This window comes from Coenobita brevimanus, unplaced genomic scaffold (assembly GCF_032717465.1).
Source record: "Coenobita brevimanus isolate Jiangsu-jjx unplaced genomic scaffold, ASM3271746v2 jjx.HiC_scaffold_3696, whole genome shotgun sequence".
NCBI classification, from domain to species: Eukaryota; Metazoa; Arthropoda; class Malacostraca; order Decapoda; family Coenobitidae; genus Coenobita; species Coenobita brevimanus.
Window position 1 is genome coordinate 697,519 of NW_027644746.1, and position 17,935 is coordinate 715,453.

A 17,935-nucleotide genomic window follows, 5' to 3' on the forward strand; every position below is an offset into this window, starting at 1 on the left:
ACACTATCAAGCATTGTCTTGCCTTCCATGTATGCATTTCCTGCTTTCAAATCACTATTTTCCACTGCTTCTCATTAATAATCTTTAGTCTTCCTATCTTCCACATTTGCATTTCCTACTTCAATTCACCATCTTACACTTGGTCATTAAGTAACTTATTTTCTCCTTCCTCTTTCTTGCTCCCATCCTACGCACTCTTTCAGCCTCTTCCATTTTGGACTGAAAGAATCGTTCCATTTCGTCCACTTCCAAACCCCGCATCCTCTCAAGTTTACCTGATTCAGTTGCATGCACTCACCTCTGCATCATGTTCTCTGTCTCTGCCTCCTGCTCTCTGTCTCAGTCTCTCTCTCTGTCCTTCTACCTTTCTCCTTAACTGATTTCCTTTCCTCAGTTTTCCCTGTCCTTGCAACTGATCCAATCTCTCTTCCTCTAAATGTTCCTCTGCCGGTGCCTCTGTCTCTCTGTTAGTCTCTGCTTCCGTCTGTCTCTTTCTTTGTCTGTCTCGGCAGTTCCACTTAAGGCGAAGAGTTTTGAGATGTCATAAGTTGAATAAAATCTCCTGGTAGTTGCAATAATTAAATCTAGTAGACATCGTATTGAAGGGGTTCATTATAGTCTGGATACCGACAAGCAATTTTATTCATTTAGGAAGCAGACTTTCCTAATTGAAAGGGTGAGCTTTAGTGTTCATATCCCCCTCATTACTGTTAGGTCATCGGATTGAAGGTTAGATGTCATAAGGTTTTCGGGCATATTATATGTAACTCTTGAGAATTCCTAACACGTTTTCCATAGCGAATTATTTTGTACATTACACCTTGGTGTCATTCTCAAGGTTACTGATGGAAATTATATCTGTATCAGGAAACCATTTACTATGCTGGGTTGTAACCATATAACCAGATTTTGGCGCCTGGTGGGTTAATGGGTAATTGTGATGTTCCAATTGGATTGAGCTGGTGAAGGTTTATATCTAAGGGGTGGTTGGGGTTGATTGCTTATGTAATGCCACTCAGGAATGAGTGAGGCTGGTCACTCTCATCTTAAATGTCCGGACCAGTTGCCTAGCCCCGGGCTCCTATGCTCCACATGGGGCAATCCAGGATTGGATGATGAATAGATGGATGAATTATTATTAAAAACATCTTGCATTTGGTATTGCCAAGTTATTTAACTCATGTTGTCTCCAGATGATAATGTTCTTGCTGCCAACAAGCTACTTTTGTTAATCAAGGTTTGAAAGGAAAGAACTAATGTATAGTATATTTTCAGGTGCGTGAGTTGACTGAGCCATGGAAACCGCCTACAGAGAGGGAGCAGGGGGGGAGAAGAAAGCCAAATTAATACCAACCAGCTGCCACGTTAATACCAGCCAGCTGCCTGGACAGGAAACCAGAAGTTCCCTTTCTCCTACGGTCCACTATCCTCCTCATTTGGCATAGGGAGTTGAGGGAGAAGGAAGGGGAGACTGAGGATAAGGTAGGAATGGAGAGGTATATGAGAGGGGGGGATCAGTGAAATGGCAGGAGACAGGGTGACTTGGAGACAATTTGTTTGTGGCCACCCCTTACAGGATTAAGGCGTCCTGCTATAGGTAGACAGGTAGTGTAGATTTATTCAAACCAGAGACCAGTATCTCATTTTGGTGTATGTTTGATTTTTTGCTGAGCAGATAGATGATGACTGGATGACATTTGTATGGGGGAGTACATGATGAGGGTTGACAGCACTTATTTAACTTGAAAAGTTGGATGGATTATTGGATGGTTTTTATGAAATGCATGTGTGTGGATAGTTATGCCTGTGTTGTGGTATCAGGATTTCAGGGGCTTGAATGATGTGTGGGGATGTGGCCCATTAGGCATGCCATTGAGACTTAGAGTAGTTCTCGTTATTCTTAAAGTAGTTATTATTATTACTATTATTATTATTTGTGGTAGGTGGGGGCGCTCACCATCCACTCACTCGATGTAGTGCTGTTCTCGGGTGTCTGCCCTTTCCTCTCCTCCATCCTTCTTTCCTTCTATTCTCTTGTGTCTTTCTTTCCTTCATTCTTTCCTTGTCCTTCTGCCTACGGGTGACTTTACATTCCCTCTTCTGTCTTTCTTTCCTTCATTCTTTCCCCTTCCTTCAGCCTGTGGGTGACTACACTGAGTGACAAGTCAAATGGTTTCCTGTGCACCAGGAAACCATTTACTATGCTGGGTTGTAACCATATAACCAAATTTTGGCGCCTGGTGATTTAGTGGGTAATTGTGATGTTCCAATTGGATTGAGCTGGTGAAGGTTTATATCCAAGGGGTGCTTGGGGTTGATTGCTTATGTAATGCCACTCAGGGATGAGTGAGGCTGGTCACTCTCATCTTAATTGTCGGGACCAATTGCCTAGCCCTGGGCTCCTATGCTCCACATGGGGCAATGTAGGATTGGATGATGGATAGATGGATGAATTATTATTAAAAACATCTTGCATTTGGTATTGCCAAGTTATTTAACTCATGTTGTCTCCAGATGATAATGTTCTTGCTGCCAACAAGCTACTTTTGTTAATCAAGGTTTGAAAGGAAAGAACTAATGTATAGTATATTTTCAGGTGTGTGAGTTGACTGAGCCATGGAAACCACCTACAGAGAGGGAGCAGGGGGGGAGAAGAAAGCCAAATTAATACCAACCAGCTGCCACGTTAATACCAGCCAGCTGCCTGGACAGGAAACCAGAAGTTCCCTTTCTCCTATGGTCCACCATCCTCCTCATTTGGCATAGGGAGTTGAGGGAGAAGGAAGGGGAGACTGAGGATAAGGTAGGAATGGAGAGGTATATGAGAGGGGGGGAGCAGTGAAATGGCAGGAGACAGGGCGACTTGGAGGCAATTTGTTTGTGGCCACCCCTTACAGGATTAAGGGGTCCGGCCATATGTAGACTGATAGTGTAGATTTATTCAAACCAGAGACCAGTATCTCATTTTGGTGTGTGTGAGATTTTTTGCTGAGCAGATAGATGATGATTGGATGACATTTGTATGGGGGCGTACATGATGAGGGTTAACAGCACTTATTTAACTTGAAAAGATTGGATGGATTATTGGATGGGTTTTATGAAATGCATGTGTTTCGTTTTCGTTTTCGTTTTTAAAGGCTCCAACATGCTTGCATGTGTCGGCCTTGGTCACCTAATGGCGTCTCTCCACGCTGCACGATCCATTGCAGCCTCCCTGTTCAGTCCCTTAACCCTAAGGTCGCACTTCATGACCTCGTCCCATGTCTTTCTCGGTCTACCCCTCATAACCCCACCCCCAATATTAACACTTCTCACCTTCCTCACCCAATTATCATCCCCCATCCTCTCCACATGTCCAAACCACCTCAAGCTACCTCTCCTCATCACAACACCAATACACTCCAGTCCCATCCTACCTCTCAACCCTTCCATTGTAAACCCAGCCCCTCCAGGCCTTGGATGCAGGGACGCACTGCACATCCACCTAATCATTGTCATTTCTGTATGTCTGAGCCGGCGAATGTCTTCCTCCTTCACTGCCCAGGTCTCACTGCCATACAGCATTACACTCCTAACACATGCTGCATACAAAGACCCCTTAGCACGTAGGGAGAGCCCTCTTAATGTCAGGAGAGGCAAGAGCTCCCTGAACTTCTTCCAACCACTTCTCACCCTAGCCACAGAGCTAGCTCCAGCCCCACCTCCAGCACACAACATGTCTCCCAAATAACAAAACTCCTCCACACACTCAAGAGATTCACCAGCAAGTTCAATCATTTCACGTCTGACAATCTCTACCTGCTCACCGTGGCACACTGTACACATAAAATCAGCATTATCTCACAGTCTACCTCTGATACCACTACATCTCTTATGCACCCATTTATCACACACACCGCACAAGATTTAATTACTTCCCACGCCCTTATGGCAAACTGCACATGGCCACTCTCCCTCGTCTTTGACAGTACCGCCACCAACGCTAGATATCATCACTTTTGTTTTATCTGCATTTACCCTTAAACCCTTTTGCCCCATACCATCTCTCCACTTCCTAAACCTTTCCTCCACCTCCCTTTCATTCTCTGCAATCAACACCAAATCATCAGCATACAACAACTCCCACGGGAGTCCGTTTTTAAAGTCACGTGAAAGGGCTTCAAGTACCATGATAAACAACATGGGACTCAAGACTGACCCCTGATGCACACCAACATTCACGGAAAACTCATCACTCAAATCTCCATTCACTCTCACCTGGGTGTGAGCGCCCACATACATGGCCATTACCACCCTAACCAGCCACTCCTCCAAGCCAAGCTTTCTCATTGCCCACTTCACCACCTCTCTAGGGACTCTGTCAAAGGCTTTTTCCAAATCAACAAAAATGAAATAAAGATCCCTTCTCCTACCAATATATATTTTTCCTGAAGCTGTCGAACAATGAATATGGCATCAGTGGTCCCCCTGCCTGGCATAAACCCAAACTGCATCTCATCAATATTCACTCTTTCTCTAATCATACCTTCTAAAACTCTCTCCATTACCTTCATTATCTGATCTAAAAGCTTTATACCTCTGTAATTTCCTCTTTCCAGGGCATCACCCTTCCCTTTATACACATTTACAATTACACACTTCTGCCAATCATCTGGGACAACACACTCATAAATAATCCTATTTATCAGGTCAGTGACTAAACTCACCCCTATATCGCCTGAGACCTTCAACATTTCGGCAGTCAACCCAGACACACCTGCTGCCTTCCCCACCCTCATCCTGCCTATTGCCTCACTCACAGTAGCAGTATCAATCAAAGGCCAAGGGCTAGACACTGGATCTGCTGGCTCCAAACCTTCCCTGTCACAGTCAAACTCCTCATTCAACAACCGGTTATAATGCTCTCTCCATGCATCTTTAATATCCTCACTGTTCACCACTACCTTTCCTTCATCATTCTTCACACACTGCTCACCTATGATATCCTGATTATCCCTCTTCACTTGACCTGCCACCCTAAATATATTTTTCCTTTCCCCATGATTTAGGTTATCAAGTAATTGTCTCTGTGACTCAGACTTTGCCCTGTATACCTCTCTCCTAGCCCTACGCTTGGCAGCCAAATATTCCTCTTTGCTACCACCCTTCTTCCATTCCCGGAAAAGCCTTCTTTTCTCCTTAATTGCAGCTTCTACACCCTCATCCCATCACCAAGTTACTTTATTTCTTGGTGGTCCTCTTGTCCAGCCGCATGTTACATCAGTAACTCTCAAGAAATATTTCTTGAGGGCTCTGTACTGTTCATTAACGCCTCTGTCTTCAGCTCCCTGTTCAGCCACCACTCTCCTCAACTCGCTATAGAAAGCATCCCTTACTACTTGGTTTTTCAGCTTCCATATTTTCCTCCTAGGTACATAAGTCCTCTTTTTCATCACTTGTTCTTTAAGCACCATATCACAAATCAATAGTTTGTGCTGCTGCACACACTCCTCACTTCCTATAACTTTAACATCCCTCACTAACCTCCTATCGGCCCTCCTAACCAGAAAGTAATCTATCTGACTGCTATTTCCCCCAGACTCATACGTAATTAACCTACTGTCTCTTTTCCTAAAATATGTGTTGCACACAATCATGTCCGTTGCCTCCCCAAACTCGAGTATCCTTTCCCCTTCTCCATTCCTTAGACCATATGCACATCCCCCATGCACTCCTTCATAACCTTGTGCTGCTTCACCTACATGACCATTTAAGTCCTCTCCCAAAATCACTATCTCATCATCCCGCATACCACCCACTACACGTATTAAATCATCCAAAAATCTATCTTTCTCTGATTCATCCAATCCTGCCTGTGGAGCATATGCCGATATAATCACAGCTATCTTTCTTTCCAACAGAATTTTCACTACCAATATCCTATCGCTTACTCTCAAAACATTTATAACATATTCCACCCATTTCTCCGCAACCATCACACCAACACCTCCATATCCGTCTGTCCCCCCCTGCCAAAACAACTTATAGCAACAGTCCTTCCCAACAATCTCTCTGGCTGATCCACCCCTGTACCGGACTTCCTGCCAACACGCCACATCCACCCACCTCCTACTGAATGCCTCAACGACTTCCCCTGCTCTTCCCCTCAAACTTCCCACGTTCCATGAACCCACCCTCATTCCCATGGGTGATTTACTGTCCTCAGGCTTGCTTTGAAACTTATTTTGTTTTGTCATCTTCAGTATTAATAAAGGGGGACAGACACAGCACAGGTCCCACTCACTGCACAGTCCCAGGTCCAGGCAATGGATCTGGGACCCCTAGCCCACCAGCTTACCAGTGGCTGTGGTAGTGGCCTCGGGGCACCCTGCTAGGACAGCTGCAGAGACACCCTCCAAGCGCGTCTTGGCACTGCAACTATCCCGCCATTATACACCCACTGATAGGGCAGCCTCCTGGGGCGCTGCTCCCAGGTTTGGGCCCCTCTCTATTGGGCGTAAGCGGCAGCCTGGGAACCGCAATGCCCTGTACCCTCTAGCACAGGCCTGAGCCCCATCTCGCCCTGGACCCATGATCTATGCCGGCGGAACCCCCGCCACGCCTCCCCCAGAAGTCCGCCAGTAGGTAACGGGGGCGAAGTTTTCTGGCCGCATGCCCTTGCTGGCGCCAACCCCTGTAACGTAGTGGGATACGTTGTGTGAAATGTAGTGTGCATGTGGTGTAGTGCATAGATGGTTAGAGGAAATGTTTGGGAGAGTATGCTGGTCTACTCTCCATGTTACTGTCACACTGAAAAGGTCAGCAAAGGGGGATGGTTAGATAGCTAGTGAAACAGGAGCTCCAGCTCTTCCTATCACCAGCATTCCCATTCCCATTCCCATCGGGAGTACTACCCTGTTCGGCCCGTGCTACCCTGTGTGTGGATAGTTATGCCTGTTTTGTATTATCAGAATTTCAGGGCCTTGAATGATGTGTGGGGATGCCTTCATTCTTTCCCCTTCCTTCAGCCTGTGGGTGACTACACTGAGTGACAAGTCAAATGGTTTCCTGTGCACCAGGAAACCATTTACTATGCTGGGTTGGAACCATATAGCCAAATTTTAGCGCCTGGTGATTTAGTGGGTAATTGTGATGTTCCAATTGGATTGAGCCGGTGAAGGTTTATATCCAAGGGGTGCTTGGGGTTGATTGCTTATGTAATGCCACTGTGGGATGAGTGAGGCTGGTCACTCTCATCATAATTGTCGGGACCAATTACCTAGCCCCGGGCTCCTATGCTCCACATGGGGTAATGTAGGATTGGATGATGGATGGATGGATGAATTATTATTGAAAACATCTTGCATTTGGTATTGATAAGTTATTTAACTCATGTTGTCTCCAGATGATAATGTTCTTGCTGCCAACAAGCTACTTTTGTTAATCAAGGTTTGAAAGGAAAGAACTAATGTGTAGTATATTTTCAGGTGTGTGAGTTGACTGAGCCATGGAAACCGCCTACAGAGAGGGAGGAGGGGGGGGAGAAGAAAGCCAAATTAATACCAACCAGCTGCCACGTTAATACCAGCCAGCTGCCTGGACAGGAAACCAGAAGTTCTCTTTCTCCTACGGTCCACCATCCTCCTCATTTGGCATAGGGAGTTGAGGAAGAGGAGACTGAGGATAAGGTAGGAATGGAGAGGTATATGAGAGGGGGGGATCAGTGAAATGGCAGGAGACAGGGTTATTAAAGTACTTATTATTATTACTATTATTATCATTTGCGCAGTGGCAGTATCGTAACCAATGAGGTCTTGCCTAAGTGACGTATTTGTTGCTGCTGTAAAGCTCAAATTGGGAAAAGTTTCAATACCATCTCAGCACTTCTGCGGCACCTCGGTTTGGATTACCTTTCCTAGAAGGGTAGTCAAGTCTTACCGCACCTGCTCGTGGTGACCTCGCAGACACCCTGTTTTTTTGTTTTTTTTTTCCATTTCTGTTTTTTGTGCTTTTTTTTCCTTCGGTTTTCTTTTTTTCCTCCTAAATTAGGGTGACACAAACGGGGGCGGCGCTACCCGGGTTTTTCCCGGGTAGTATTGTATATACTGTACGTTTTGCTGTTGTTGTCATTTTTGTTTTTTTTTGTTCTCCTTTATCATGAGTAAACAACACCAGTGCCCTCACTACAGTAGGTCTGTAGCAAAAAGTGCACAAGCACTGAAGTGCGCCTACTGCAGCGAGTGGATTCATATAGCTTGTGAAAATTTGGATGCAGGCGACTATCCATTCATGAAGAGGAGCCACCAGCTGGGTTTTCACTGGCTGTGTAGCCAGTGTGTTGCACCAGCAGACTAGGTCTTGGCTGGTGGAGGAAGTAGTACCAAGAAGGAGTATGAAGATAAAGTTATTGGGCCAATCTTTCAAGCAATCAGAGACGTATCAAATAGACTGGAGGCACTAGAGACCAAGGTCTCATCACCTGTGGCGGTCACACAAGATCAGGCCAAGTCATTTGCGGATGCTGTTCGTGGGTCTCTCGTGGGGGGAGGGAAGGATCTGCCTGGGGGCGTGATTGAGATCAGTGCTCATGGCCAGAAAAAATCCATTCATAGTCAGCATGTACTGATTGTGAAACCAGAGAGTGGCGCTAGTGCCCTGACAAATCAGATGGGACCAGAAGACATCAGAGGCGTACTTAACTCGGTACCGGTTGACGGCTGCCTTAAGACCAAGGCTGGTGGGCTGGTAATGAAGTTTCCGTCAGCTGAGGCCAAGAGAGAAGCAACTGGGGTGCTGACTGATCATTTTGGCTCTGAGGGCACTTTTTGCATATCGGAGCCAAAGAAAATGTTGCCTAAAATGACCGTGACAGGCCTTTCCTCTTCCTTGGATGACTCTGACATCATCCCAAATATTCTGAGAAAAAACAATAAAATTAAGATGCTTGTTGATTGGGGTTGTACCCTCAACCTTCTCTTCACAAGGACAAAGAATGACACCAAAACTGCTGTCTTGAAGATGTCGCCAGAGGTAAGATCCTCCATTGTAGAACAGGGCAATTACATCTATGTGGATCTTACAAGATGCCGTGCTTTCGATAGATTCTGGGTTACACAGTGTCATCACTGTCAAGGCTTTGGTCATACATTTGAGAGATGTTCTAGGAAAAGTGATGAACCTAAATGTGTCTTTTGTGCTGGAGCCCATAAATCTAAGGACTGTAGTAACAGAAATTCTCCCAAATGCATCAGCTGCTCCTCTTTAAGACAATAAGATGCTAATTCAAAGTCACAGGTGGTTGCCCATTTTGCTTCAAGTAGAGAATGTCCAATTATGATTTCTCATAGGAATAGATTGATTGAGAACACCAATTTTGACCATTCAAAAAACTGACTACATCCCTCTTGAACCAGTTAAGGATGGGTCTTTTAAATATTCGTTCCATCCGTAATAAGATAGACTATATTAATGAAACCCTAAATCAGCACGAGCTTGACATATTGTGCTTGACTGAAACCTGGTTGTATGAGTCTGATATCGATATTATTCGTAATGCTTTGCCTAAGACACATTCTATTATTAGTATTCCCAGGCCTGCTGCTGATTATCCGGGAGGAGGCGTAGCATTCATCTATTCGGCAGCACTTGCAAACGTTTCTCTCATTGACTCAGACCTGACCCCATCATCATTTGAATTTATGGAAGTATTAATAAATTTCCATCAGAATACTATTAGAATTGCAATTGTCTGTCGACCAGGTCATCCGGGCAGAGATCGAGGTTTTATGGAGGAGTTTGGGCAGTTTCTTGAAGGGTTTTCTCTTAGACCTGGAGGACTTCTTGTTTGTGGTGATTTCAATTATTGGGTTGACAGTCCAGAGTCAAAACTATTTTCTTCAGAATTCCTTGAGTTGATCACCCAGAACAATTTTTTCAATCATGTGAGTAATCCAACTTATGTCTCAGGACATGTCCTTGACTTGATCTTGTCCCCTGTTGGTTGCAGGCGCGTATCAGATGTGGAGGTTGACTCATTTGACCCCCTCATCTCTGATCATGCTCTGATCACTCTTAGTTTTGGTGTCCCGAAATCCCCTTCATATAAGAAGGTCATCAGGTTCAGAAATTACAACAATGTTGACCGCCAGTTGATGTGTTTTGAAATTGATCAATGTTTAAACTCCATCGATTCTTCAAGTCTTTCTTCTGGTGAATTGGTTGATATTTACAACAACGAGCTCAGGTCAATTTTTGACCATTATTGTCCTGAGGTAGTAAAAACAATCACTGTACGTGATAATTCTCCGTGGTATGGTCCATCCATTAATTCTTTGCGTAGACAACGTAGAAGGACAGAGCGTGAGTGGCGCTTGCAACGGACTGAAGTAACTCGTTTGCGTTATGTTTTTGCGAGAAGAGCAGTCGTTCACACTGTAAAAGCCCAAAAGGCTAGGTATTATCAAAATAAAGTTGATTCATGTGGTGGTGATCAAAAAAATTGTCTGCAGTTGTGAACAATTTGGTTGGTCGGAGGAATGTAATTGTTAAACCAACTTCTTTATCTGATGTCCAATTGGCTTCTGATTTTGCTTCATTTTTTACAAGTAAGATATCTCGCATAAGAAGTGATTTAGATAGCAGTCCTCCTAGTGAAGCGTACTCAGTTGACTTCCAGCCACGGTGCACCGGGATCATTTGCTTTCAACATTTCATCCACTGGATGTAAACAAAGTCAAATGTTACATCAGAGAACTTAATAAAACATTTTGCTCACTCGATCCATGTAACATGTCACAACTGCCTGATGTGTATGAGCACGCTGCAGACTTTATCTGCAACATAATAAATAGATGCTTCTTAGAAAGTAATTTTGTGCAGTCTGAGAAACGTGCTTTGCTTAGGCCCCTAATTAAGAAACTTGGCCTTGATGTCGAGAGCATGACAAATTATCGTCCTATCTCTAACCTGTCTTTTTTATCCAAGATTATTGAGCGGGCCATACTCGATCAACTTGTACCACTACTGGAACACAACAGAGTTGTTCCTGTTGTTCAATCAGCATACAGAAAATACCATTCGACTGAAACTGCACTAACAAGGATTCAGAGCGACTTGGTGGCAAACACTTGTAGTGGGATGTCCTCTCTCCTAGTTCTTTTGGATCTGTCTGCAGCTTTTGATACAGTAGATCATAAACTATTGTTGGATGATCTGTATTTTTATGGCATTCGTGATAGTGCCCTTTTGCTCCTTAAGTCGTATCTGTTGGACAGATCTCAGAGAGTGGTTGTTGATTACGCTAGCTCTAATTCTGCTCCTCTTCTATTTGGAGTCCCTCAAGGATCAGTTTTGGGTCCAATTCTATTTACTATCTACATAAGTAGTTTATCGTCTCTACTTGATGCTCATGATGTGTCCTATCATTTTTATGCTGATGACACCCAGCTCTATGTTAAGATGTCAGATATCAACAATACTAAGATAAAGTTTGAATCTCTAATGTCTGATATTAAGATTTGGATGGCTAAGAGGAAACTTAAGCTGAATGATGGTAAAACTGAGATCATCATCATTAGAGGAAACAGAAGGGGTGATGAGAATGACAATGCCCTGGCTTTGAACATTGGCGTGTCACAGCTGCATCCAGTCAGTTCTGTTCGAAATTTGGGTGTTTATTTTAATTCTAAGTTAAATTACAAAGAACACATTAATCAGGTTGTAAGAGGGTGTAACTTGCATACCAGGAATCTGTACTCTGTGAAAAGATTCCTGAATAGACAGTTCCTCTTAACATTGGTCCATGCAGTGGTCTTGTCTCGTGTTGATTATTGTAATTCACTGTGGGTTGGTCTTCCAAATAATATACTAACAAAAGTTCAGTCTGTGTTGAACAGGGCGGCACGGCTTATCTTTGGTCTCCCCCCGAGAACCTCAACTGCCCCGTTTCTGATTGAGTTGCATTGGTTACCAGTAAAGGCTAGAATTGAATTTAAACTGTGTCTTATTACATTCAAGGTTCTTAAGTTTGGTGAACCGAAGTATCTTGCTGAATTGTTAAAACTCCCATCGACACGCCCGGGTGTGATGTTACGCAGTGAAGATGATTCCTTGTGTCTTGATGAGCCAGGAGCCATTCACCAGTCATCTTTCTCTGATCGTTCTTTTGCATATAGAGCCCCTAGATTATATAACAGATTGCCATTGTCCATAAGATAACTCTCTACTGTTGAATCCTTTAAGAGACAGCTGAAAGCCTTTCTTTTTTCAAAATGCTACGACCTGGAGAGAGGTACTATGACGGATGATTATAGGGTTTAATTTTTGCCACTTTCATGTATATATGATGTAGCTTGTATTATATACAAGAAATGGCACAATTCTTGTAATTGTAAAAATAATGTATGTGTGTCGAGCGCTAGTGAATTCCCAAAAGGAAGAACTGGCGCTTTTGAGAAACAAAAGGCCAGATTATTATTATTATTATTATTATTAGGTGGGAGCGCTCACCATCCACTCACTCGATGTAGAGCTGCTCTCGAGGGTTTGCCCTTTCCTCTCCTCCATCCTTCTTTCCTTCCATCCTCTTCTCTCTTTCTTTCCTTAATTCTTTCCTCATCCTTCTGCTTACAGGTGACTTTACACCCCTCTTCTGTCTTTCTTTCCTTCATTCTTTCCCCTTCCTTCTGCCTGTGGGTGACTCTACACTGAGTGACAAGCCAAATGGTTTCCTGTACACCAGGGAAATATTTACCGTGCTGGATGGTAATCATAGGTAGTTCTTAGGCTGATGAGGACTATGAGGAGTTCAAGTATAAGCAGATGAGACTACGTGGTTCAGAAGCTGATGAAGGCTATGAGAAGACCATGAATGATTTGAGAGAGTTGTCATTGTTTAATCAGACAGGACGTGTGCGACTCCCTTTATGGTGTGTGTAATCAGCAGTAAAAAGCCTTGCACGAGGGAGGTAGGAAGCTAAAAACATGCTCTTGACAAATTACCAATAGCAGGAGTGTAATAGATAATAAACACCCTTGCACGAGAGGGAAGTAGGAGGCACTGAGCATATCTATTAACGCTTGCCATAAAAGACTGAACCTGAGTCTGTTATCTGGCAGCCACATACGAAAAGACATAAAACAAGGCATATCCAATGACTTTCAGTACAGCAACGTATCTTCAAGCTTATTCTTACTTCAGACGATTTAATTCAACTTGGACAACGTATCTGCTAATGAAACTTGGGCAGGATATCTGGTACACAAGGCTGTATCTACTACAGTTTTTCTAATTCCAGTATTTTCCACGATGCTGTTATACACTCGTCCACAGAGCGAAATAAACTGAAAACATTTGCTGTATTCCGGAAGAAGCAATCGTATCTATAAAAGGAACTGTTCTTAAGCAGTTCACCTTTAGTCACACGAAACACGAAACATACAAGCATATAAAGCTCCAGTAACACAAAGCACAAACAAAATATATAAAACAGATGAATAACGGGGCACCAGATACAGAAAACACATGGAACACAAAGCAAACACATGCGCTCACACACACACACACACACATGTATACATAAAATATTCACACATTCACTGACACGTGCACCAGGCAAGCATATATATAAAAAAAAATGTTAGTGTACACCATGCATGAGATAACATGTACGTGCAGAGATATTCGCAAATTGGAATGACAATTTTTTATGCCTTATTCTGAGAGAAATCCACATTTATAATATTAGTTTTATGTAGCCATATAATGTGCAGTTATAGTAATCATTCCATTTTCCTTGCAGGGACAGTGTGTACCGTCCTCCTCTGTTTTCACCCATCTCAGGATCTTTGGTGAGTACAATGAATATTGAGAAAACTACTCCATTATATAGCACAGTACCTAGTATGTAAGTAATTGATTTATAATAAGTTAATTCTGATAAATATGATGAGTATGCCATTAGTTCGTCCATACATACTTAGATATTTGGGTTTATATATCAACATAGGAACTAGATGAGAGTTGTGTTGTCCTGGTTATAACCCATAAAGTACATGTATAAGATATCGTTACAGTACGTCTTAATTCTGATCAGTGTGACAGATATGCCATTAATTCAGACATTATGTTAACCATTTGGAAGCTTCCGGTGTTGCTGTTTGCTGATGATACAGTATTGTTGAGTGAAGATGAATGAGAGTTGCAAGGTTTGGTGAATGAATTTGGGACAGTGTGTAGGAGGAGGAATCTGAAAGTTCTATCTATCTATCTATTGCCAGACGCCTCAATCCCGTTTGGGGTGGCCACAAACAAATCGCCTCCAAGTTGCCCTGTCCCCCGCCATTTCACTGCCCTGCTCCCAACTCACACCCCCCTCTCTCATATACCTCTCCACCCCATCCCTCCATCTCATCCTCAGCCTCCCCCTCTCTCTTCCCCCCTCCACCTCACTCACATACACTCTCTTCGTCAGTCTTTAACCGTCCATCCTCTCCACATGGCCAAACCACCTCAGTGTGTTCCTCATAACGCTTCCTATCACATCCACATCAACACCACAACGCTCCTTTATATCCTCATTCGTCAGCCTGTCTCTCCATATGACTCCACAGGCTTCTCTTAAATAACTCATTTCCACTGCTCTCACTCTTGACTTGTGTCCTTCCAACAACATCCAAGCTTCACTTCCATACGTTAGAGTTGGTATCACAATACTGTCATGCAGTGGCGGCGCCAGGAAATTTTCATTGGGGGGGGCTGAGGAGGGGCTGGGGTAAAATGTGGGGAGGCTTCACAAAATGTCATCAAACTGAAGTGTTGATGGAAAATTGGTATGTACATATTCATAATATCCGAATGTACTGAGGTTCATTTTAGACACCTGTACTCTTTGAAACTGCGGTGTTAATGTATAACATTTCTTATCTCATCAAAAATTCTGCCAAATGAAAGACATAAAACTAGCAAGGAAATTCAGATTAATGTATACGCAACATCTATCTATCTATCTATAGCCCGACGCCCTAATCCCGCAAAGGGTGGCCGCAGACTAAACGCCTCCAAGTCACTCTGTCACCCACCATTTGACTCCCCTCCCCCCAACTCACCCCCCCCCCTCCCTCATATACCTCTCAACTCCATCCCTCCACCTCATCCTCGTTTATTCCATAAGATTGAAGTTTAACTCAAATAATTTAGACATCATGTGTAAGTAAGCAGTTAACATGACAGAAAAAAATTCTATGTAATGAAGTTAATACAATCTGAAGAATCAGAAGAATTTTTAAATCAAGGTGTAACGACTGTCACGTTACTTTAAAACTATGCGCCTGTTCTGGTGATTGGCAGCAAATGTGTCTATAATGGCATCAATGTTCAGCTGTTTGGCCCTCCTAGAATTAATTGATATTACAGCAAGGTTGCTGGTGCAGTTGTTGCCACTGCTGTTCCTCAAGTATGTCTTGAGGAGTTTCAGACATGAGAAGCTCCTCTCACAGGCAGCTGAGGTGACAGGGAGGGTCACTGCAATGCATACAAGTTTATACAGATCTATAAAGGCATCCTTGTATGGCTCCAGCATGGCTGCGAGCTCAAGTGGTGTGGACACTTCCAGGCCATTGTCTCTCTTCCTAGCTATTAGTCTTGTCAATTGGTGGACCTTCACTGCAAGATCACCCTCTGCCACTCCATAATTGGCTGCCATTCCTGACAGCGCTTTTTTGTTCAGAAATGTAATGTGCTTAGGACTCAAGGCAGCAGCACCCATCAGAACATTACAGGCATCAGATGAAAATCGCCTGCTCAGCTCATTGAGCATTCTATCTGTGATGGCATAGAAGGTCCTTCTCCTGGCATCTGGTATAGCTCCATCCCTCTGACCTGTACTGGATGTTATGATGAATTCATCCAGGTGTCTGGGAGCAGATCGTTGTCGACCTGGACGCTCAGTCTCAGTGCGTATCCCAACTACCTTGCACAAATCCTCAGCAGCCTCCTCTAACTCCTTCCAGGCAGCTTCAGTCCTCATTTCTGTCAGTCCAGACATGACAGACTGCATCAAGTCCTCTGCAGAGGCCAGCTGAAGGTCATGTGACTGGAGGTGGTTTGACAGTTGTTTGGTCATCAGTAACACTTTTTCCATGGCCATCAGAATTGTCACAAATTGCTGATCTAGCAGGATGCACAGGCCCTTTGCCTCAGTGGCTCTGTGTGCATTGTCTCCCTCCATGAGACGTTTCAAGGTTGTCACTATGGCAGGTAGGGTTCTTTTCACTGCCAGACAAGCAGCATGTTGGAAGGTCCATCTTGTGTCAGACAGTTGCTTCAACTCTATGTGCTGCCTTGTGGGATTTAATTCTTTTTGCACCTTTATAAATTCTTCATGTACTACTGACATAGAGAAGAACTTGTACAAACTCTGTATAGCCACAAAAAACTCTGCTGCAGCCTGGATATTGTGTACACAATCAACGAGCACAAGGTTGAGCCTGTGAGCATAACAGTGGACATACACAGCCTGTGGTACCTTTCTCCTAAACCTCTCCTGTATACCACTGATGTGCCCTGACATGACTGCAGCTCCATCGTAGCACTGGCCAATGCAGGCGTTGTGGTCAGTACCACATTTGGCCAGGGTCTCCAAGATCTTGTTGAGCAATGAGTCTGCATCCAGACCCTCGGCTGCTGTGAAGTCAAGGAACACCTCATGAAGGCTCTGTTTGTGGAGATACCTCACCACAATGAACAGCTGTTCTTGTTTGCTGACATCCTTGGTCTCATCCACCATTAGGGCAAAATGCTCTGCTCTTAGGACCTCGTTGCTGATGTCCTCTCTGATTATTGAAGCTATGATGGCGAGCAGTTCATTTTGGATATCGTGGTGCGTATATTTAGCATTGCCAGGACCACCACTCAGTTTCTTTTTGACAATGTCATCATACCTGGAAATCAGGTCCAGCAGTTCCAGGAAGTTACCTTTGTTGCCAGAATCAGTGTCTTCCTTGTGACCTCTTTGGGCAACATTTTGGCAGGCTGTGTAGAGCAGTAAGTGTATTACTGCTCTAATGTAATGTCTGTTTTCCTTTACAGTTTTTTCATGGTTGGTATTAAAAGCATGTATGATCCTAGAACCTGTTGTTTTCTGCATCTTAAACTCTGCCCAAGCTTGCATAGAGAACTTGTGTCCTGCTGAATTATCATGAGACTTCAGAGATGAGGTTGCCTTCTTCCAGTTCCGAAAGCCGTCATGGGTGAAGGACTTCTCACATTTGCTTAAGTGTACATGACCGAAATGACGACATGCAAAGCAGAATGCAGCATCTAGGGTCGTGGAGTACTCCAGCCACGAATGATGATCACGCCAGTTCTTGTTGAATGACCTTGACTGGCCACTGTATTCTGTGGCTGGGTATCTCTTCAAGTCTGGACAGGTGGGACCACTATCTGGAAGCTGGCTCAGGTCCTTGGGTCCAGGTAGTAGTTTCTCACCATGGGTGTGAGAAGTGCCCTCTTGTGGCTGGGGTTCTGCACTAGCCTCACCTAGTAAGGCTGCAGACTCACAATCACGATCACCACTGTCCAGGTCCTCATTAACAGCAGGTGTGTCTGTAGGAGGATCATCATCTCGCAGCCTCTTCTTGGGAATCTTGGGTAACAGGTAGCGTTCCATAATCAAACCGGCCTATGTGATCAAATATGATAAACCACCATCAGTTACTTTCATAAACAGGGAAAACAGCATAAACAAGCACACAGATCACAGAAGCATAAAACTGCATATTAGCATTACAACAGACCAGATATTTTCACACTATTTTATTCTTCCTTCCACAGCTTCTTATAATCTTATAGTAGCCTATATACATTTGTAAGTAGAAAAAAATCAACTTACACCATACCTGTAAATCAGTGCAAGACGAAAACCACAACTAATAAGCTCAGCTGCTCAGTAATTCAGTG

General features: G+C 43.8%; 1 protein-coding gene across 1 annotated transcript; it reads right to left on the minus strand.

Annotated features, from left to right (window-relative positions):
• Positions 1 to 15,287: 15,287 nt before the first annotated feature.
• Positions 15,288 to 17,645, minus strand: LOC145390240 (zinc finger MYM-type protein 1-like). Its single transcript, XM_080265232.1, has one exon. The coding sequence runs from the start codon at positions 17,643 to 17,645 to the stop codon at positions 15,288 to 15,290; it is 2,358 nt and encodes a 785-aa protein (XP_080121358.1).
• Positions 17,646 to 17,935: the final 290 nt, after the last annotated feature.